Consider the following 22,621-nt stretch of genomic DNA (forward strand, 5'->3'; position numbering starts at 1 on the left):
CACCATTGACCCATCTCAGCATGCAATTGTCCCTTTTAAATGTCCAATTCAGCACTTAACAAAGAAAATACAATGACTCCATAAGCTGAAAAAGAGCAGATTCAACAAATGAGCCTCCTTTTCACCTTTGAATGGAATAGGGTAAAAATACCTAAGTATAGAATTCAGTCCTGAGCACAGAAACTGCAAAGGGCATGGGAGGTTCCCCTCCACAGGGCACTGAGCCGAGGGGGCACAAAATTGGGAAGACACATAATTGAGAAGATCTGTTTGGGGGTGCCAGATTTTGGCCCAGCTCAAAGTGCCATATTATCAAAGATTACCAACTCTGCCCCTGCAACAAATGAGGGATATTTTAATTGGTCCAATGATAGTAGAACTGAGAAAGCCAAGGACAGAATGTCAGTCAAAGTGAAAAATAATAATAATGGAGAAATTTATGGCAATAAATAAACAAACCACGGTAATTATTTTGATAGGCTTCCTGATGCACTGCAGCGGGGAATAGCACAGAGTTTGTGAGGGTGGGGATGCAATGTCAGCCCCAAAACAGGCTTTTCATTGAGTTCTTTCACTCCTTCTGGCAGCTGGAAGCGGAATGCCCTCAACAGGGTGGTTAGGAAGAGGAATATCTCCATCTTGGCCATCTGCTCTCCCACACAGGCTCGAGCCCCTGCAGAAGAAAGAAGGGGGAAGCAACAAGTGAGACATAACCAACTCCATCTATTCTCCAGTTCATCTGGTTTGCTCAACCAGTAGTTTTAGCCACAACAACAGCAACAAAAAGCTGGAAAACAGCTACTCCCAAAGTACCTCCCTTTAATCCTCTGGGCTGACATCCTAAGGGTCCTGGCTTTGCTCCAGGAAATACTGGAAGCTGACCTTGAGCGGCTGCAGTTCCCAAAGGAAGACTAAGCTTGAAAGCAGAGTGAGAATTTGGATATGGAGCATACAGGTCATGGCTGTATCACTATATGTAGTACTTTGGGAAAGCAGGTCTAACTACTGCCAGAACAGCTTAAGGCAGGGGTCAGCAATGTGTGGCCCATGAAGACCATTTTACCATCCTACGAGCCACCCCTGAACCAAGCCATGCGCTCAACGAGTCCCCCGCGCACTGCACTAAACCAGTGCAGCGCGGCACGGGGACACGCCGAGCAGCACCAGAAATCGCGTCTGTGCATGTCCAGATGCCGAAAATTGCTTCTGCGCAGGTGCGATTTTTGGCGTCTGGGCATGCACAGGTGCGATTTCCGGCGTCGCGCTGTGCCAGTCCGGCCCACAGACGATCTCCGTGGGAGTGATCCGGCTCATGGCCGGTAAACCTTGCCGACCCCTGGCTTAAGGGAAGGAATAATCAAAGTGCACACATTGCCTGTGGGTGAATCCCCAACATCTCAGAGGAGACACCTGGTGGCCAATAGAGGCAGCTGCCACAGTGATGGAAGAAGAAGAAGAAGAAGAAGAAGAAGAAGAAGAAGAAGAAGAAGAAGACGAAGAAGAGTTTGGATTTGATATCCCGCCTTTCACTCCCCTTCAGGAGTCTCAAAGCGGCTAACAATCTCCTTTCCCTTCCTCCCCCACAACAAACACTCTGTGAGGTGAGTGGGGCTGAGAGACTTCAAAGAAGTGTGACTGGCCAAAGGTCACCCAGCAGCTGCATGTGGAGGAACGGAGACGCAAACCCAGTTCCCCAGATTACGTGACTACCGCTCTTAACCACTACACCACACTGGATCTCATGATGGAGATCCGGTCAAAGGCGACTATGGGGTGTGATGCTCCTTACAACAAAAAGAAGAAATGGAGAGAGAGAGATGGAAAGAGAGCGAGAAGAGGCTGGAGCAGCTGGGTGTTCTGAGCTCACCTTCTGCAGCAGCCATAGAGAAAAAAATATTTTGTACATGGAAGTGGATGCAATTTACAACAGAGTTACAGTTTATAACTAATTCATCATTTTATGTTAATAATTTTTGGAATTTTATGAAACTTTCAGTATATAATTTTGTAAATAAAAAAGGAAGAAAACTGCAATAGATAAATATATATAGCCACTGGATCCCCCAATTCTGATTGAGGCTTTAATTCTAGGGGAGTGAAGATTTTAACCCTTCCCCTCTTAAACCATTTCCCTAAACTAAATTGCTCTTCCAGAGATGCTGTTTGCACCAAAGCAGGGATAGCCAATGTGTTACCCTCCAAGTGCCACTACAACTCCTATCAGCTCCAGCCAGAATGGGCAAGAGTCATGGATGATGGACGTTGTAGCCCAACAACATCTGGAGAGATACCCCTACTCTATGGAAGAATTCAGATTGGAAAATGGTGTGGATGAAGAATGTTAAATTCATTGCTCTCTCAACACTATCACTCCAACCTGATTTTTAAACCACAGGGGATCCATTCATGGCCCTCCCTCTGTTTAATCACCTTTGACCATTCGCTTCTTTGAAACAAGCTACTAAATGTGGCCATGATTATTTCTACGTTTACCTGCTCCAAATGGCAGGTATTCTTCTCTAGACCTAAAATTTCCATCCGTGTCCAAAAAATGGTGCGGGTTGAACTCTTCAGGTGTTTCCCATCGCGTGGGATCGATGAGAACAGAGTTCAGATTTGTAACAACAAGTGTCCTCTGAAAAGAAGAAACAGTTGGCTCAGAATGCATCTGGACCAGCACAAAACAGTTTTGCCATTCACTGCCCCAGTAATCAATCTTAACACATTTCTAACATACAGTCTATATTTATGGTGTACAAGAATCACAATATTTAATTCTAATTCTGATTTGGTGCATCAGAATATAGTGTGTCTCAGCCCAAGGCACATCAGAGGCTGCTGAGTTCAACACAGGGCGTGTTTGAGTCTGCTCTCCTTCTGCTTCAATTTGTTGTTGGGAATTATATAACTTTTCTTTCCCTTTTGACAGAAGTGAATGAGATTGGCATGCATTGCTAATCCCTCACAGGTGGAAAAAGCCTGCCAAGTTATAGGAAAGCAGGTCCAGGGATTCTTGTACTGGATACTTTCCTTGCAAGTTTTTATGCCTTTGGAGGTTAGATGACCATCTGTTGTGGATGTTGTAGTTGAGATTCCTGTATTGCAGGGAGTTGGACTAGATGACCCTCAACGTCCCTTCCAACTCTACAATTCTATGATTATATGTATCTTGATAAAACTTGTTATGTGTTTGGGTTTCATCCGCTCATCCCAGATCACTTATGCAATAGTCTGTTCCTTGTATTTCTCATAATAGAATTTATTAACTTTCAGGTATTTTTTTTGAGAGAGAAGGGAGATCCTTCTCCCTCAGATTTTGTGCTGCATATGTGCATTTAAAGTGCCACTTTCAGGTGCTCTTTGCTCTCAAAATATACAGCTGTTGCCTTATCTATATCCTGTACCTTTGGAATGTGAAAACCATGCATTTCCATATCCTTTGCACATCGCCTGGGAATCCCAATTAATAATGGATATTTTGCACGCAAAATTTCATGCATCACCGCATTGGTGTAAGGCAGTTTCTTTCGATCTTCATAGCAAATGGGAAGGGAGGAACCTAAAACATCTTCCATCTCCTTGTAGACTTTATCTGCAGGAAAAAGTGGGAAATTAAGCTTTACCGTATTTTAAAATCCACTAGTTTTAATCTGAGAAACACACAGCAACTCAACTGTAGAGGATGGGATGAAAAGACCCCGGTATATTAAGTGAGGCTTATTGGTAGATGCTGGCAGCACCCTCAAAATAAGAAGTTAACAATTACCGTATTTTTCGTCCTATAGGGCACACCAGCCCATAGGACGCACCTCGGGTTTTTTTTGGGGGGGGGGGATGAATAAAAAATATATATTTCCCCCCCAGCCGCAGCTGCCGCCCCCAACCTTGCGGACACCCGCCCAAAGCATGGGGAGCCCTCCGGAGGGCTCCCTGTGCTTCGGGCTGCAGGCTGCCGCCCCAAGCCTCGCGTGCCCAGAGGGATCTCCCACCGGGCGCGCAAAGCTTGCAGACACCTGCCTGAAGGGCGCCCCGTGCTTTGGGCTGCAGGCTGCTGCCCGCAAGCCTTGTGAGCCTGCGGGAACTCCCGCCGGCCTTGCAAGACTTGCGGATAGCTTCCTGAAGCCTGGAGAGCGAGAGGGGTCGGTGCGCAACGATGCCTCTCGCTCTCCAGGCTTCAGCGAAAGCCTGCATTCACCCCATAGGACACACACAAATTTCCCCTTCATTTTTGGAGGGGGAAAAGTGCGTCCTATGGGGCGAAAAATACGGTAAATACCGTGAATGCAGTTGCATGTGGGAAAGGTCTATTGCTCTGTGGTAGAACATCTGCTTTGCATGCAGAAGGTCTGTGATTCAATTCCCAGAATCTCCAGGTAGGGCTGGGAATGTTCCTTCCCTGAAATCCCGGAGAGCTGATGGCAGCCAGTGTAGGCAATACTGAGCTGGATGGACCCTGGCCCTGACTCAGCAGCAGCCAGTTTCTCATGTTTCCACAAATTCAGAGGGGAGTTCCTTACTCTCTGGGAAGACTATTTCACCAGGAGCCAGATCAAATGTTTCTTTCACCCACTCAGGTCTGCCCTTACTGAAACTCAGTGCCTGGCTTCTATCCCACACAGAACAGGATTGCAGCCAGTGCATGGAGGCTAGTTAGCGCAATTCTATGGCTGCCCATTTCCCCCGTCTTCCTCCTGGCAAAGTGGTTGCTTGGCCACGGTGGCGACCCACACAGTGCCCTGCTCAGCCATACCCCAAGGCCGTTGGAAGATTCAGGACAGGCAAAGGAAAGTACTTCTTCATATAAGGTAAAGGGACCCTTGACCATTAGGTCCAGTCGTGGCCGACTCTGGGGTTGCGGCGCTCATCTCGCTTTACTGGCCGAGGGAGCCGGTGTACAGCTTCCGGGTCATGTGGCCAGCATGACTAAGCTGCTTCCAGAGCAGCGCATGGAAACACGGTTTACCTTCCTGCTGGAGTGGTACCTATTTATCTACTTGCACTTTGATGTGCTTTCGAACTGCTAGGTTGGCAGGAGCAGGGACCGAGCAATGGGAGCTCACCCCGTCGCGGGGATTCAAACCGCCGACCTTCTGAACAGCAAGTTCTAGGTTCTGTAGTTTAACCCACAGCGCCACCCACGTCCCAGATCTTCTTCCTATAGCACAGAGTTAAATTCTGGAATTTACTCCCACAAGATGTGATGCCCACTCACTTGAATGGCTTTAGAAGGGGATTTGATGATTTTTTTAAAGAGGATAAGGCTATCAATGGCTGATAAACATGATGGCTATGTTCTCCCTCATCCCTGCTGTGTAAAAAGTAGTATGTCTGTAAATACCGGTCGGTGGGAATCACAGAGAATACTGTTCCAATCTGGTCCTGTTCACAGGCTTCCCATACGCACCTGGTTGGCCACTGTGGGAACTTTGTGATTTGGTGGATAATTTGTTGCATTTTTACTGGGGAGAACTGGGTACAGATTCTCCCAAGCTGATCATGGGGCATTCTGGTTGCTCTTGAGAAAATAATTGTGCTCAGACTATGAACATATATTTGTCATCCACCCATTATGACACCTTGGAAGAATCACAACCTGCTACTAAAAAAAGCAGATAAATCTAAGCTCTTCCCTACAGGGATCCAGAGAGGTGCTTGCTTCCATTGCAAAGTTCTCCCTCACCTTGAACATCTGGATAAGACACCATGAGGAGCAGTCCCCATTGCAGAGTAGTAGCAGTCGTCTCTGTCCCTGCGATAAAGAGGTCAAGAACACACTCTGCCAGGTTCTCTTCATCAAAGGTAGAGTTGGGGTCATCCTTGCTCTATTGATGATAATGGGAAAAGGTGAAATGTTGGAATTATTTACAGGCCACACAAAATCTATCTGACCTTGCGGGGGTGTCTTCCTATTGCAACACCTAATAATATGTTTTGCAGGTGAGTGTACTGGGAGATATCTGTACAGAGTCATGGATTGGAGTAGGAAAGGATCTCTCCAACACCCTTCTGAAGACATGCAGAATAAGAGATAATAAAAAGAAACCACAGCCCTTTTCAAGTCAGCTTTCAAAAAAAAAATTGGGGTGATGGTGCAAAAACAGTGGCATCATCTGCACAAATCTAGTGCAAGTTTATTTAATAGTGGTTTGCATTGTCTGTTTGCGTACCTGAAATTACAAGGTGAACTGGGGTGATCTTGGAAATGTTTTTCTGAATCAGATCACACCACTAACAAGGCATTTCAGAGCAGATCAGGGACTTTCTACACTTCTGAATGGCTCTGTGGCTTTGTTGTCTGACCACCCCACCCCACCCCAAAATGAAATCAAGCTGGCTGAAGTAGAAAAGGAGGCTGAAAGGAAATAATAATAATAATAACAACAACAATAATAATAATATTTCTCATTTATACCCCACCCATCTGGCAGGGCTTCCCCAGCCACTCTGAGCAGCAAAAAGTGATTATTGATCCACCCAACCAAAACCATCACGATAAATCATCTATGACCCCAAATGAAGTGGTTTAAAGTCCAATTTCCCCCAATACAGTCGTACCTTGGTTGTCAAACGCCTTGTGACTCGAATGTCTTGGCTCCCAAATGCCGCAAATCCGGAAGTTCCTGCAGCCAGTCAGAAGCTGCACCTTGGTTTTCAAACGTTTTGGAAGTTGAATAGACTTCCGGAATGGATTCCCTTTGAGAACCAAGGTACAACTGTATATTGAATTATCCCTGTATTAGGTACACCCAAATTTACAGAGGGAAAGAATCAAGACAGGTGCTGTTTGAGGGTAACTTCATCTGGACTACACAAAGTAAGTGGGAACTCAGACACAAACACGCATTGTAGTGTGGACAGGCCCCAAGTGCCTGGAGTTGACAGTGGATGCTTACTTTCTCCATCTGAAGTAGATAGAAATCAATGAAATCCTGTGGCTCATCCTTTCGTTGCTCTTTGTGCCTTTCTAACTCCTCCTTTGCAAATGAAAGTACCAAGTCTGCGGAAGCAAATAACTTCTTATGAGGCCCTGGGAAATGTTTCATGAGCCATGGGAAGATTTCATACAGCTGCAGAGGAGGAGAAAGCAAAAACCACAAGTCACTACCACAAAATGAAGAAGAAGAAGAAGAGTTTGGATTTGATATCCCGCCTTTCACTCCCTTTAAGGAGTCTCAAAGCGGCTAACATTCTCCTTTCCCTTCCTCCCCCACAACAAACACTCTGTGAGGTAAGTGGGGCTGAGAGACTGTGACTGGCCCAAGGTCACCCAGCAGCTGCATGTGGAGGAGCGGAGACTCAAACCCGGTTACCCAGATTACGTGACTACCGCTCATTTGGACTGGCACTTCAGCATCATGGCCTGGATTATTATTGAGGCTGTGGCTAAAGTCTCTCAGCCCCACTCACCTCACAGAGTGTTTGTTGTGGGGGAGGAAGGGAAAGGAGAATGTTAGCCGCTTTGAGACTCCTTAAAGGGAGTGAAAGGCGGGATATCAAATCCAAACTCTTCTTCTTCTTCTTCTTGGGTGGCAGGTGGCAGAGTGCTTTTACATCACTTCAGCTGGCAGTGAATTGGGCATACTAAATAGAACCACATTAGAAGACAGGTTGGGATGTTTAACCAGTACAAAAATGCAGCTGCAGCAGTCAGTTCATATAACATTCATTTTACACCATTCTTACTGTTACGTATTTTTAAGCCCTTCATGACCCAGGACCAGAGTCCCTAAAGCTGTATTCTCCTTTCAGAACCACAACCTCAGTCTCTGAGCTGATATTCTTGCAAAATAACTCATAAAATATGGGTTGAATGAGGTAACAGGTGGATTTGTAGCTGTCACAAAGAAAATGGAGCTAGCTTGTTTTCTATAATAATAATAATAATAATAATAATAATTTTTAAAAGGAAGAATTTTCTGGTGCCAAGAGCTGTTCGACAGTAGAAAAGTCTTCCTCAGAAGGTGGTAGACTCTGCTTCCTTGGATTTTAAATAATAATAATAATAATAATAATAATAATAATAATAATAATAATAATCAGGGCTTCTTTTTCAGCTGAAACTCGCTAGAACTCAGTTCCGGCACCTCTCAGCTTGGCACCATTGCCATTATAAGAGAACAAGGGAGGCATTAATGGTGAGTTTTGGCACCTTTTTTTCTAGAAAAATAGTGCTAATTGTTATCATTATCATTAGCAATCATTATTATTATACCCTGCTGGGTATAATAATAGGGTAGGACTTGAATCAATGGCTTCAATGGCCCACTGTTTATCACTGAATTGGAACATCAACTCACAGAAGAAGCAACTGACATTTGTTCCAATTCAGTGGCGAACAGCAGGTTTTCCAGGGGGAGAAACCTGCAGGACAAATGGAAGTGTAGATGAGCCCTAAGATTTAGGAGCACTGCCATAATGTTCTGCGAATACTTATTTGAGTTAGGGCCTCTGGGAATCAAAAGTCTACTCACCATCATAAGTGCGCTATTTGAATCTTTCAAGATGCAATCAATGGCACCGATCAATTTTTGGAATTTTTCATCTTCAAGAGAAAATCGGTATCCAAAAGCCAAAACACATATCAAGCTGGACACTGAATTAGTGATGGGGAGTGAAAAATCATGTGGCTGCCCTGCAAATGAAATCATTTACATTTATATCTCCGAAAGCTGCTAGGATAAATTGCTATTTTAAAAATATTTGAATAAAAGTGAAAATGTATGAAATTCCATTCCAAAATGTGCAGAGATTGTGCATAAAGATCTCTGCAAACTGGGGTAGGTATCAGCATCATTACTTACCATATTTACGTCAATGTAACGTGCACCTTTTTTGGCCAAATTACAGTGTGAAAATGAGGGTGCACATTAGATTTGATGGCACATTTGCATTCACCAGCAAATACTTTGTTGGTTTCAAGGTTTTGAAAACTGAGGTGTTCATTAGATTGGAGGGTGATTTGATTCATGTAAATACGGTAATATCACATACCTTTTGCATGTGCAAAGACCTTCACAAGACGATGGGCTTCCTCTTGTATTTGGAACTCCATGCCTTTCTTCCCCAGACCCAGCTTCCGCATAGTAATGACACTGAACCGTCTCTGCTGCTTCCAGGTGTGACCATTTGAAAAGACCAAACCTAAAACAGGAAGGAATCAATGAGAAAACATTACTCACAAAAATGCCATATTTTTAAAATTGTCAGTCAACCAAGATGAGACCAAATTTAGTGCAGATAATGCTGGGGATTTCAGAGATGCCATTCTTTCACAGCCTAAAAACTGCAAGACTGGAACAGAATCTGTCTAGTACAGTGATATTCACCAGCACTGTGCGCTTCAGAAAATGCCTAAGAGGCCATCACTCAATCTTGTCTTCAAGCACTGGAACATATTTCAATATAGCACACAGGATCCTTCCAGATATCCTTTTAATGGTGCATTCATGATTATTGGTGATTGTTATGTTATGGAGGTGGTCACACTGCTTCATTTCCTTTTCTTTTAATAGAGTTTTTTTTAAAAAAAAGTTTTAACATATTAAGCAATAAAATCCAAACTCTTTTATAGAAAGATAAGAAAAGGCAACATATCAAGAAAAGAATACCGAGAGTTGATTCCCCCCATCTCCCACCTGGGAAGTCTCCCGGTTCCTCGGCCTCACACCCTGAGAAAACCCTCTCTGATTTGTCTTCCACAGATCCCTTCTTTTTCTAATCCTCAGTTCTCTGTAAACGTCCTCCTTTATCACAGATATATATGTTCAAATATTAATTCCTGCATATAAGTAATACTTATAGAAAACTATCAAAAAATAAGGTTCATAAAAAGCCAAATCAATAAAGAAAAGAACCTAAACATAAAAAGAAGAGACTGCTTCATTTCCAATAAGTGTATATCCTATAACTTTCTGCTGAAATCCTATAATTTTTTTCTTCTAGTTTATTTTGGTTCCACTTTTTTGCACTTTAGTCCCTCTGGACAGCAGTCATGTAGCATTGAGGAGGCATCACAGGATTAATGAAATCAGAATATATTCACCACTAATTCCTTCACTCTACTTCTCATGCACGGAAGAGTCACTTCTTCCTTTCAAATCAGCAAGACTTCCTCTTTCAGTACCTTCCCAAGACTCCCACAAAAAGTGTTATCATAAGTTCATATCACCTTTGTTGACTTCTGAGTTTTGCACAAGAGCCTAGCCTATGAACCAGATTTTGTGGCAATCTTAGTGCCTAATGACCAAGCTGGTAAATGCAGTGCAATGACTTCTTTGAAGACCTCTGCTGTTGGAAAGAGCTTCGGTTGATGGGCATATTCAGATTTTGATTTTATACTCTTCTCTGGAGATAGGGCCAGCAAAACCCATCAGCCTTCTCAACAACTTACCCTTTTTTTTAAGTGCAGTTTTCAGGAAAGGGGTCACCGGTCGTTCAGACAAGACTTCTGGTGAGTTTGTAAGGCCTTCTTTCACCATTTGGAATCCAGACAGTATTACCATAGGATAATGTCCAAGCCATACATTGTAAATGTCTCCATATTGCTTAGCCAGCTGCCATTAGCATCAAAGTAGAAAAGAGAACCGTCATGTTAAAATATAGCAGATTATTACAAGCTTTTGTGACTATAGCCCATTGCCACAGGCATTCAGTGAGCTGGCAAAGGCTTCTTCTTCGCCACAACAGTGTATTTTAGGGCTGTCCAGTTGTTGTGAGACTGAGGACTTACCCACACTAAATCTTGTTCTGCTGCCCCGCCCCCGCCCCTGCAAGGAAAACCACTCTTTAGTGCTCAGTCAGAACAAACAGAAGTTCAGATTTTATTCAGATTGACATTTGCTCCGATTTAGCACTAAAGAATGAGTCTTCCATGGGAAAGGAGTGGGGCAAAGGAAAACCGTTCAGAGAGGCAATGGGTACCAAGTGGGGATTTGATCAGGTTGAGGTTTCTATAATCCAAGCAAGGTTTCAGCTCCACTAAAGGGACGCGGTTGGTGCTGTGGTCTAAACCACTGAGTATCTTGGGCTTGCTGATTGGAAGGTTGGTGATGAGCTCCCATTGCTTTGTCCCAGCTTCTGCCAATTTAGCAGTTTGAAAGCACACCAGTACAAGTAGATAAATAGGTACCACTGTGACGGGAAGGTAAACGGTGTTTCCGTGCTCTCTGGCTTCCGTCACGGCTCCCTCGACCTGAAAACGAGATGAGTGCCGCAACCCCATAGTCGCCTTTGACCGGACTCAACTGTCCAGGGATCCTTTACCCTTTTTTACCTTCAGCTCCACCGCCCACTTCTTCTTGACAAACACTACTGGGGCACCATCCAGCACCTTCAATGACTGCAAGAAGCCTGTTGCCAAATCATTATCCAGGAACTACTACAGAACTGTAAGCTCAGCCTCAGACGTTGGGTAGAGGCAGCTCCAAGGGAAGAGCGCCCCCAGGAATAGCTCAATCACACAGCAATATAGTAGGTGCCATGGCAACTTTGCTGGCTCCTTCTTGCAGAAGACATCCCTGAAGGAGTGATACTCAGGCAGGAGTTGACCCTCCTCCCCTGTGGTAGGTCCTGCTCACAAGCACCAGGTGAGGTGCTGGTGGCTGCAGCAGCTCACAGGTGCTTTTCTGTGCAGCAGTGGCCCTGGCAGTGCTCGGACTCAAAACTGGCTAATAGTTGCTTAGATTTTCTCAATCCAGGGTGGGTTTCTTATAGCCCTTATAATTCTTTATATTGTTAAAAGGTTGGGGGCCACCTCCAATCTCTGCCAAGCTGCTGTGGCAAGATGCCAAGGAGGTTCCAGGCACTCCCACAGGGTCTGTGCTACTTTGAGAATCAGGATGTACTGGAAACTGTTGTAGCTTTAAGAAAAATGATTTATTCGCATATTTGCAACTGAATTTGAATTGTGGGAGTCCAGATCTTACAGGATGGTCATCTCTGGGGTGGCTTGTTCCCCGCAGCAGTGTAGCACTATAGTCCAAGGCTCTCGTCCAAGGTACTGTCTTTGTTCTCCTTCTTCTTCCTAACACACCTTTGCTCCAAGCAACTCCTCCCCATCCATCTGCTATCCCAAGCCTAGTTTTTTAGAGCAACATTTCTCCTGTGAGGCCAGCCTGTGAGCACAGACCTCAGAACCTTCCTTTGATGTGCTAATCACAAGCCATCCACACCTTTGTCTATTAATGTTTTTGTTCTTAACTAGCCCTGGTCAAGCTGGTTCCCATAAGCCAGCCCAGGGATTCCTTGTGTGGCACAGTTCTGCAGATTGTGTTTTGCATTCATATCCCCAATATTGGCTAGATTCTGACATTCATCAATTTCTTGGGTTTAATGGAAGATCTCCCCACTCTACTTATAACAATATAATAGTTAATAGAAATCATTTTGTTTTATGGGAGACATTTACATATACATACAGTATGTGCACCTCAATTTTCAAAACCTTGAAACCAAAAAAGTATTTGCTGGTGAATGTAAATGTGCCATCAAATCTAATGCACACCCTAATTTTCATGACGTAATTTGGCCAAAAAAAGGTTTGCATTACAATCGAGTAAATACAGTGTATAGAATATACATATATAGAATATTAAATTTATAGTCAAATATAAAGTCATCCCATATGTAGAAAAGTAATTCACAAACGTATTTTAGAATATTGCAGCTAATATAATGTATACAAAAAGTTTTTCTTTTCTTATATATCCCTGAATAATGTATATGGATTTGCTCCCCCAAAATTAAATACAGAGTAATCATACACCCAATCAATCTGGCATTATATATTTAAAAAATGATTATTGGTGATGCAAACAAGCCAGATAAGATTCGTTATGATGAGAAAATTGTAATCTTGAAAGACCTACTTGGCTCCCAGTCCATTTCCCAGCAAAATTCAGTGTGTTGGTGCTGACCTTTAAAGTCCTAAATGGCTTTGGCCCAGTATACCTGAAGGAGCATCTCCACCCCTATCGTTCAGCCCGGACACTGCAGTCCAGCGCCGAGGGCCTTCTGGCAGTTCCCTCACTCTGAGAAGCGGTTATTGTGGAACGCCCTCCCATCAGACGTCAAGGAAATAAATAACTATCTGACTTTTAGAAGACATCTGAAGGCAGCCCTATTTAGGGAAAGGGTCATTCCACATCAAATCAATGCAAAAAACAAGGGTTTAGTCACCCACCGTCTCGGATTTTGATGAAACTTGGTGTATTCCCTTCCCTTATGGTTGAAAGAAACCCCCTTAAATGTCCCCCCTCTATCTGATATGATCATTGGTTATGGAGGGGGGAAAATAAAATGTACGCAAGGCCAAGGATCTCAAGAGGAACAGAAATGCAGATTTCACGAAACTTTGAAGTGCTATAAAAGTAAAACCGTTTGAGATAGAGGGGGGAAATTTAAGGGGGGTTCTTTCAACCTTAAGGGAAAGGTGTACGCCAAGTTTCATCAAAATGCGAGACAGTGGGTGACATGACGCGTTGAACTGACATGGAATGACCCGAAGTTTTTAATGTCTGATGTTTTAGTGTATTTTTAATATTTTGTTGGAAGCTGCCCAGAGTGACTGGGGAAACCAAGCCAGATTAAGATGAGCAGGGTATAAATAATAAATTATTATTATTATTATTATTATTATTATTATTATTACATTGAAATCCTTAATTGAATTTACTATGTGCACAATTAAAGTTGCTATAGCATGCAGAATACCTGCAGAATACTGTAGTTTTGATGAAGAGAGGAACAAATGTTCCAATTGATGTTGTACTACATGTTACACTTCCATTTTCCAGAAGGTTTTACCAACACAACACTTTACTCACCAGTTGCTGTAGAAATAAAATAATCTGCAGTTCTATTAAGCCAGCTTCTTACTCAACTAGTGAATGATTTAGAAAGAAGTACCTTCAGGAAAGTATCTGGCGAAAGTATTTTCCCAATCTGCCACATGCCTCCAATGACAGGAAGTGGGAAGGGTCCAGGAGGGTAGTGTCTGTGTGACCAGAGCTGTTTCAGGAAGTGCAGAATCGGAAGAGCCACCAGCACAAAAATCAACATTCCCAAGATCCCTGCCATTCTCCTGTTGTTATCTTTCCTCTGTGGATTTCTTTTGCTAGTATAGCTGTGTGCATTGGAACATAGTTTCCCCAAGAGCGTGTTGCTTCCCTTCAAAGATATTGTCACTTGTCTCTTTCATTTACCAACAACCTTTTATACACACCACACTGAGGACAGATGTGGCAAGATTTATTGCAGCGTATCTAATTAGTTTTTGGGCTGCATTTGCATTAATTCTTTTAGCGCTTACGTCAAGGTTAGATCTGGTATGTAGTGCAGTCAAGAATTGGAGCTGTTCCCACGCCTCTGAAGGAAGGAGTGATCTAAACACAAATTACCAGAGGGGTGGAGTGAACTAGGCCAGCCTAGAAGAAGAAGAGGGAAAGCATGCTTAAAAGCAAAAAACCCAGCTTCCATGCAAACACAAGCGGTGCTTACCTTTCACAGGGATAGTGACATCCCTCATTGCAACTTGGGCACGGGGAGAGCCAATGCAGTGATGTTGAGGTGGACACCCCCAGTAACACCTTGGCCCTCCCTGCACACAAACATCAATGCTATAGCACCTTCCACTCAGCGAGTTCCCCAGGCACTGTTACAAGACCGGATTGCGCGTTCCACATACCTAACATATATTTATCATGGAAAAGCTAATTTGGGGAAATGAGTAATACTGCCCCAGGGATCTTTGCTGGGGAAAACTGCATGCTACAGATAGGATTGCATGCCTGTCCCAACCCCATTACTGAGGCCACTTGTCTCTTCTGTTCTGCAGCTCTGCTTTGCCCCAGTTTACGCCTTCATGCCATCTGCCCATGCCTCGTCCTCCTGTACACAGCCCTCCTTGCACCCAAACCACCTCCACAGTAAAGCTGTGCCCATGGAATGGATATCCCTGCAGAGAGTCCCACCAGTGTATCAAAGCAGCACCAGTATTTCATGGCAGTGGTGCTCCACCAGCACAGTGGGACTTCCATCATGTTTCATAGCCCCTTGGCCAGTGCATCTTGACTATAGAGTTTTATACTAAATACCCAGCGACCAGTGTGATACAGCCTGGGTTAGTGAATATTTTACCACAAATATGCGCTTAATAGCTGCTTTGCTTCTCAATATTCTCTGGTTGGCCTCTGTTATTTTCTCTGACCGATGGAGAACCTACAAAGGACTCTATAAGGGCTCTTGTGTCCCCCATAAGGGAATTAGGACAGGTTTTTGTTTATTACAGAGCCAACTGACTTGTGCCACAGCATGAAACCAAAAATACTCACCTTTTGGTCCCACCAGAGTATGGGAGCCAAAACTGAACATCCCAGATTGGTATCGGAAGCTGGGGTGGCTTCTGTCAATCTGAAATGTCCCATTTAAACCTGGACACTTGGAGAGTATTGTGCTGGAATAAAGTTGACATTGAAATAAACATAGAGGTGACAAGTTTGGCCTCATTTCCTTGCAACTGCAAATTCAATGCACTGAACTTTGCAAATAGTTCCAATAATAAGCAATGTCATGCCTAATCTCTTTTGAGTTCATCAATGAGCAAAGCATTGTGTGTAGGAGTGCAAATATCCGGAGATGTAGTGATCAGGTGGGATTGCTATGAGGAATTATAACAAGTATAGAGTAAGCCATCTGTGTCAGCAATGAAAGCATTGCGTTGACTGGGTTTAAACTATTTTGATATGATTCTTGATCAATCCACACCTCTACATCTCTGGCCATTTTCTCCACTGCCCATTTCTCTTTCTTCACAAGTCACGTACACAGGCCAGTTGCTTCGCCAGGCAGGATCCTGTGTCACCAAAGACAGTGGGCGAGTTTCTGTGATGTAGGATGTTAATCTTAGGGCCAGGTAAAGAGATCTCACATAAAGGTGATAATGATCGGTGTCCTCCTGGCCATCCTCCTTATTATGTATATTGCTTGTTTATCATCTCAAGGGTTGCCAAATGCTGTTCTTTGTAGTTGTGTTCTTTGTTTACCCTGTGCTTAATTAGTTATGGTGGTTTAATTTTCTCCCCATGTGGGTTTGTTGAAATGCTCAGAATAAATCTGATTGGTTCTTTTGAACACTCTGTAAAAATTCTTTTGTGAATAAAACTACCTGGGACGGGGGGGGGGACGACGACGGACAGGCACAGAGAGACACGATTATATGCACCCTTCCCAGAGTCTTGCTGGTTCAAGTCTCTGTGTGTATTCTTATTAATCAGAGTTCAATCCTTCCTTTACTTTGGGAACGCCTCAAGTGGTGCCCCGTGTGAGGGAAAGCTAAAAAGAAACGTGTGAGGCTAACCTAAAAGAGAACTGTGTGAGGCTTGTAAGAAAACCTCCGCATTTGAGGCACAGCAAAAGGAAACCTCAACAAAAGGAAACCCCCAGGATTGAACTCCCCTCGGAGCTAGCAACCTGCCAGCCCTCGGTTGCGGTGGATCATCTCCTGCAAAACGTTTCCCCGGACTTAGGATCTCATTTGCTCAGAACAAGCCCCAAAGATGCGCATCAATTACCCTTCAGGTGAGATCATGGGAAGCAAGCTTTCACATAGGCAGGAAAAGCATAGGAATAATTTGTTATTTTTGCTAGCTCAGGCAGGGCATGACAAGCATTTAGCACCCCTAGTAGAAAATTTGTTGTTAGAGATTGCTAGACTGTGCCCCTGGTTTCTAGAGGGAGGTACCTACGACATTAAGAAATGGAATGAGCTGGGAGATGCACTCCATAGATATCCTGAGGCATCTGTACAAATCTTGCACACCTGACATTTGTGTAGAGACACAGTTGGAAAGCTCTCTAACCCTTTGCTCCAACCACCAGTTGTCTCTATGAATGCTCCCACATTGTTGCAACCCCTAGCTGCCTTTAAAAATACCATAATATTGTTCCCCCCATCTCAGCCTCTAGATTTCCAGCCTCTCTCCTCAGAGGTCATGCCAAAGGTAATTCCATTGGCACCTTCCTTTGCCAAAAATTTGCCTGGGTCGAATGTAAATTCCATGCCACCTTCGGTGGACCAGTGCCCACAAGGGGCTCAGACCACAGTGCAAAAATTGACTATTCCAAATATGGCAGAAGGAAGCAGTGAAGAAAAAATAGCTGACACCTTACCATTATTAGCAGTCTGTCCTGTTGTTCAGAATGCACAGGAACAGAGAGCCCATGAATCATTGCCCTTCGCAGTTTTTAGAAAATTGAAGCGAAGTGTGACAGAAAATGGCTTGCATGGCATTCTTGATGGGCTAAGAGGAGCCAGTACTTTAATTCCAAACCTTGAAGCTTCTGAAGTTTCAATGAAACAATTGGCTTATGAAAATGCTGATTGCAAGACTGCTCTTAAAGCGATGTACCAGAAGCCAGAAACAGAGATTGCTCAAATGATTAAGCCTTGCCAGAATATTGACACTGAGACTCACAAATCTGCCCTCCTAGCAGCAGCTTTGTCTCCTTCAGTGCATCCTGCTAAAGACAGGCAATGCCACAACGGATGGCCTTCCAGCCTGAGTTTAAATGGGAGAACAAAGACTGTTGTGCCAGCTGATTGTCAGGATTTTACTGAAGCTAAATTAGCAAAGCCAGCTATTGCTTCTAACACAGTTGCTGTTAACACACAGTCTCCTGTGACAAATCTGCATCATGCCGCTAAGGGCAGTGCTGGTTTGAATCTAATGACAACAGAACTTGCTACTTTTCAGTTCCAGTTCCCTATGGTGGTTTATAAAATAAAATAAAGACATGGCATACAGGTCTGATTCCACCTCAGACAGTGAGATTCATTCTTCATTGTTTATTGCAGACTGTTTCTTCTCCTTTCCTCCCTGAACTTAAAATTCCTAATGAATTTACTTTACAGCAGTTGCAGAGTTTTGGAGTCACTTCATACGCGTGATTTCTCCTTAATACAATGTTTTCACCTATTTTCCTTAATACAATGTTTTCACCACAGGACTACTTTTTTCCCCAGACACTGCTGACAGAATAGTGATTTTTAGAGTGGCTACACTCTGAATTGCCTAACACTGGATTTGATATTGCTGCTTGTTATTTGCTTTTTTTTCTAAAACAGGAGCATGAGTCCTTAATGAGTTCTTCTCTGTTTGCATTTACTGACTAACTTGGGATAGTTTATTTTAACCCTCCTAAAGATTCATGCCTAGTTTTAATTCAACAGGTACCCTGAAAATTGGTTTTTGTCCAAAAACAGGTTCCTATTCAACACCTCTAGAGTGTTTTAATGTATAACGATTCTGAAAATAACTGGCATTTTTTTTGTAGCTAATCAGGAAACTGACAGAGACCAGCCTACATTTTCACTGCATTTTGTGATTTTGTGTGAAGTGGGATATCTTTTTACCACATTTGGCTAATTTCTATCTTTCTCCTATGCTAGATTTTAATCTACTCTCTTTGTTCTTGACATGCCTTTCTATGCTGCTCACATTTTGTTTTTGTTTTTAAAATAATATTTATTGCTTTTTGTACAATTTAAACATTGCAAAACCAAAAAACAAAAACAGAAAAATAAAAACCAATACAATACAATAAAAAAAAACTACATAACACTAAACACATTAAACTAAACACAACCAAACAAAGCAATTTAAAACACTCAAACAATTTCAATATCTTTCATTCACTTGTTTCACCGACCTCCTCACACCTCCCTTTTTGTATTCCACTTCTGTCAAATGTTTCAGCAATTCCTTTCCATCTTCCTCTGTTATCTGTCAAATAATTATCCTAACACATTCTAACCTTATTTTACTTTTAAAGTTCCATTAATCTATTTATACTTAAATCCTTATAGCATTTCTACTAAAGCCATATAACTTCATTCCAACATTTTAACATTCATTAATTTTACAGTATTTCTGTAGATAATCTTTAAACTTTTTCCAGTCTTCTTCCACCGACTCCTCTCCCTGGTCTCGGATTCTGCCAGTCATTTCCGCCAGTTCCATGTAGTCCATCAACTTCATCTGCCATTCTTCCCGGGTGGGTAGATCTTGTGTCTTCCAATCTATGCTGCTCACATTTTGCTCCCATACAGAATTCCAGGATATAATTTCAGAAGGTAGTCAACATGCTGATTCCGCTCTGAAATCATTCTGTCCATTATTTTCTAATCCAATTGAAAGCCATGCATTTTTACACCAGGGAGCTAAACAGCTGATTTTAAACTATTTTTCCATTCCTTTGACACAAGCTAAGGATATTGTTGATGGATGTCCTTCCTGTGCTTTAACTCCTGTTCTCTTTACCTTAAATCAATTAACTGTTTCCTTTCCTAATAATTTTTCTCCTATGGAATAGCATTGTAGGAAAGAGATATGTCAGGGACGACCTCTGGAACGACCTCTAGTGACGTACCAGCAGATCCCCAACCCGCAGTGAGAGGGACCAGTTCCTTTAATTACCTAGGGGCAGGATGCCCTACTGTTCTTACTTCCTCAGGTCCTGTGTGGATTCCAGGTCGCTGTATCCATCCCTATAGGCCAAGACATGCACTTGCACCAAGGCCTGCAGAATCCCATTCCAGACTTTGCAAGGACCATGACCCTGACTCCACATCTACAGGCTCAGCAGCCCTGTGCGGAAGTTCGTTGCACCCATCCTCATCCTTGATAGGCTGAGGGATGCCCGAAGGTGACATGGGGAATTCTGATGTTCCAGAAGCACCAGAGACTTTTTTAGTAGCTTTAATTACTCAGCTACATATGAACTATGCTGATTTTTACATGTATATTATTTGTTTTCTTGATACCTAGTACTCAATGTATCTATCTTCCCCCTGACACTTCTTCTAGTCATAGCTATAATATGTGGATGCGTTTAGCTGAAGTTACTAATGTCTCTCATTTTTGTTTGAGTGAAACATATGATATGCACAGTGTGGTGAGACAGCCAGTGTGGTGTAGTGGTTAAGAGTGGTAGTCTTGTAATCTGGGGAACCGGGTTTGTGTCTCCGCTCCTCCACATGCAGCTGCTGGGTGACCTCGGGCCAGTCACACTTCTTTGAAGTCTCTCAGCCCCACTCACCTCACAGGGTGTTTGTTGTGGGGGAGGAAGGGAAAGGAGAATGTTAGCCGCTTTGAGACTCCTGAAGGGGAGTGAAAGGCGGGATATCAAATCCAAACTCTTCTTCTTCTTCTTCTACCTTAGGAAATTGTATGATTCCTGTTTGTACACAGCTGTCATATGGCACATGCCACACACACGGGAAAGTGGTTTTCTAAATGGATATCTGAAGGTATCATTGGTTATACCAATCTCCATGACTGGGGAACAGCGACACAAAAGTTACCCCTCAATGCAATATCATTATTAACACCTACAGTTGCAGCACCGCCAGACACCTCTTGTGCTCAGATTGTGAATTGCAGTAAGAAAGCAACTCGCTGTCTGGACACAGAAAGGCCAACTGGGAATTGTTCACGTGTTCAGCAGATTACTTTTAATTATGCTCATGTGCGCTTACCAGATGGCTGGTTTTTCATGTGTAATCAAAGAAGTTATAACTACATTCCCACAAATTTATCTGATATTCAATGCTGCCTCAACAGACTGACATGGCTCCTGCCTAGTTGCTCAGTTTTGGAAAAGAATAGGCAGAGGATATTACGCTCTCTTTAGGAATGTCTGCTAGACATCTTTCTGTGATATAAGAACACATAAATGAACTTGAAGAGAACACAGTACCCCTGCTACCTTAACCTCTACTATCATAAACTCTTCTTACAAAAAACAACAAAAAAAAATTTAAAAAATGAATTTAAAAAAATAAAAAACAGTGAGATATAGGAGTGCAAATATCCGGAGATGTAGTGATCAGGTGGGATTGCTATGTGTGGTGTAGTGGTTAAGAGCGGTAGTCTCGTAATCTGGTGAACCGGGTTCGCTTCCCCGCTCCTCCACATGCAGCTGCTAGGTGACCTTGGGCCAGTCACACTTCTTTGAAGTCTCTCAGCCCCACTCACCTCACAGAGTGTTTGTTGTGGGGGAGGAAGGGAAAGGAGAATGCTAGCCGCTTTGAGACTCCTTAAAGGGAGTGAAAGGCGGGATATCAAATCCAAACTCTTCTTCTTCTTCTTCTATGAGGAATTATAACAAGTATAGAGTAAGCCATCTGTGTCAGCAATGAAAGCATTGCGTTGACTGGGTTTAAACTATTTTGATATGATTCTTGATCAATCCACACCTCTACATCTCTGGCCATTTTCTCCACTGCCCATTTCTCTTTCTTCACAAGTCACTTACACAGGCCAGTTGCTTCGCCAGGCAGGATTCTGGGTCATCAAAGACAGTGGGCGAGTTTCTTTGATGTAGGATGTTAATCTTAGGGCCAGGTAAACAGATCTCACATAAAGGTGATAATGATCGCTGTTCTCCTGGCCATCCTCCTTATCATGTATATTGCTTATCACCTCCAGGGTTGCCAAATGCTCTTCTTTGTAGTTGTGTTCTTTGTTTACCCCATAAATACTTGTTCTTAATTAGTTTTAGTAGTTTAACTTTGTTCCCACGTGGATTTGTGGAAATGCTCAGAGGAAATCTGATTGTTTCTTACGAACACTCTGTAAAAAGCTCTTTTGTGAATAAAAACGACCTGGGCAAGGGGCTGCACATCGGACAAGCACAGAGAGACACGATTATACGCACCCTTCCCAGAGTCTTGCTGGTTCAAGCCTCTATGTGTATTCTTATTAATCAGAGTTCAATCCTTCCTTTACTTTGGGAACTCCTCAATTGTGTCTTCAAAAAACTCCATAACAGTGTTGAAAAAGCATTTCACACAGTTGCCTTTTTATAGCCAACGAACTTCAATATGAAGCAGCAAATGTTCAAAAACGTCGTCATTCGCAACACAGAGCTCTCAGAATAGATGATCACTGAGAGGACGGGCTTTAATTTTATTCACTACAGTAGTGACGGTGTGTAATGACTTGTACAGGTGACCACAGAGGGTTTTTGCAACCAGATGTTGGTGATACAGTGAATAGTAAAAGGGTGAAGGTGGCTGTAGCCATGGAGCATACAAGAAGCATCATCTGCAGGCTTGAAATTTGGCCCTTTTAGGACTCTAGTTTTCAAAAGGGAAGGGATGGAGCCTGGGAGAGCTGGGTTAGAGGCAGACGCTCAAAAGGCCTCAGTCCACCTCTAGCCCTCATTGGAGAAAGCTGAAGTCTTGCTCTGTGGGTGCCTCTGCAATACCAGAACAGGATAAATATCTCCATTAGATTGTATGGGTAGAAGGGAAAGCCCACAGAAATGGCTTGTGGGGGGGATGTCACCTCAAACCTAGAAAGGTTTATTGGGGTAACAAAATCATTGCTTTTATGAGGCTGATATTTTCCCACCCCAAGCAGTTTCTGAGAATCCAGTCTCTTCTTACAACATATGTAAATTAACTGATACCTTGCATTAACAACCTCCACAGATGCAGAGGTGTGCATAAATTCAAGCTGAAGGGCCACCTGTTCCCCATATTTGCAGGATAATAACACAGCACATTAAACGGAGGCGATAAAGAGCACCACATGAGTAGCAGCTGAATTTTAGCGATGCC

The 22,621-nt window shown here is 43.1% G+C and overlaps 1 protein-coding gene across 2 annotated transcripts; it reads right to left on the reverse strand.

Moving 5' to 3' along the window:
* Window positions 1-335: 335 nt before the first annotated feature.
* Window positions 336-14,197, reverse strand: LOC310678369 (cytochrome P450 2J4-like). 2 transcript variants are annotated; one of them, XM_083442276.1, is made up of 9 exons: window positions 13,906-14,197; window positions 10,391-10,553; window positions 8,992-9,141; window positions 8,472-8,632; window positions 6,894-7,067; window positions 5,681-5,822; window positions 3,405-3,592; window positions 2,494-2,635; window positions 336-673 (listed from the first exon to the last, which is right to left on the reverse strand). In XM_083442276.1, exons 1-9 carry the CDS (start codon window positions 14,074-14,076, stop codon window positions 468-470), a joined length of 1,497 nt encoding a protein of 498 aa, XP_083298402.1. In that variant the 5' UTR covers window positions 14,077-14,197; the 3' UTR covers window positions 336-467. The 2 variants fall into 2 exon arrangements, with proteins under 2 accessions (XP_083298402.1, XP_083298403.1); XM_083442277.1 differs by lacking the exon at window positions 2,494-2,635 and having other exon boundaries at window positions 420-673.
* Window positions 14,198-22,621: the final 8,424 nt, after the last annotated feature.

The sequence above is a fragment of the Podarcis tiliguerta genome (genome assembly GCF_965153285.1).
Source record: "Podarcis tiliguerta genome assembly, chromosome: 5".
NCBI classification, from domain to species: domain Eukaryota; kingdom Metazoa; phylum Chordata; class Lepidosauria; order Squamata; family Lacertidae; genus Podarcis; species Podarcis tiliguerta.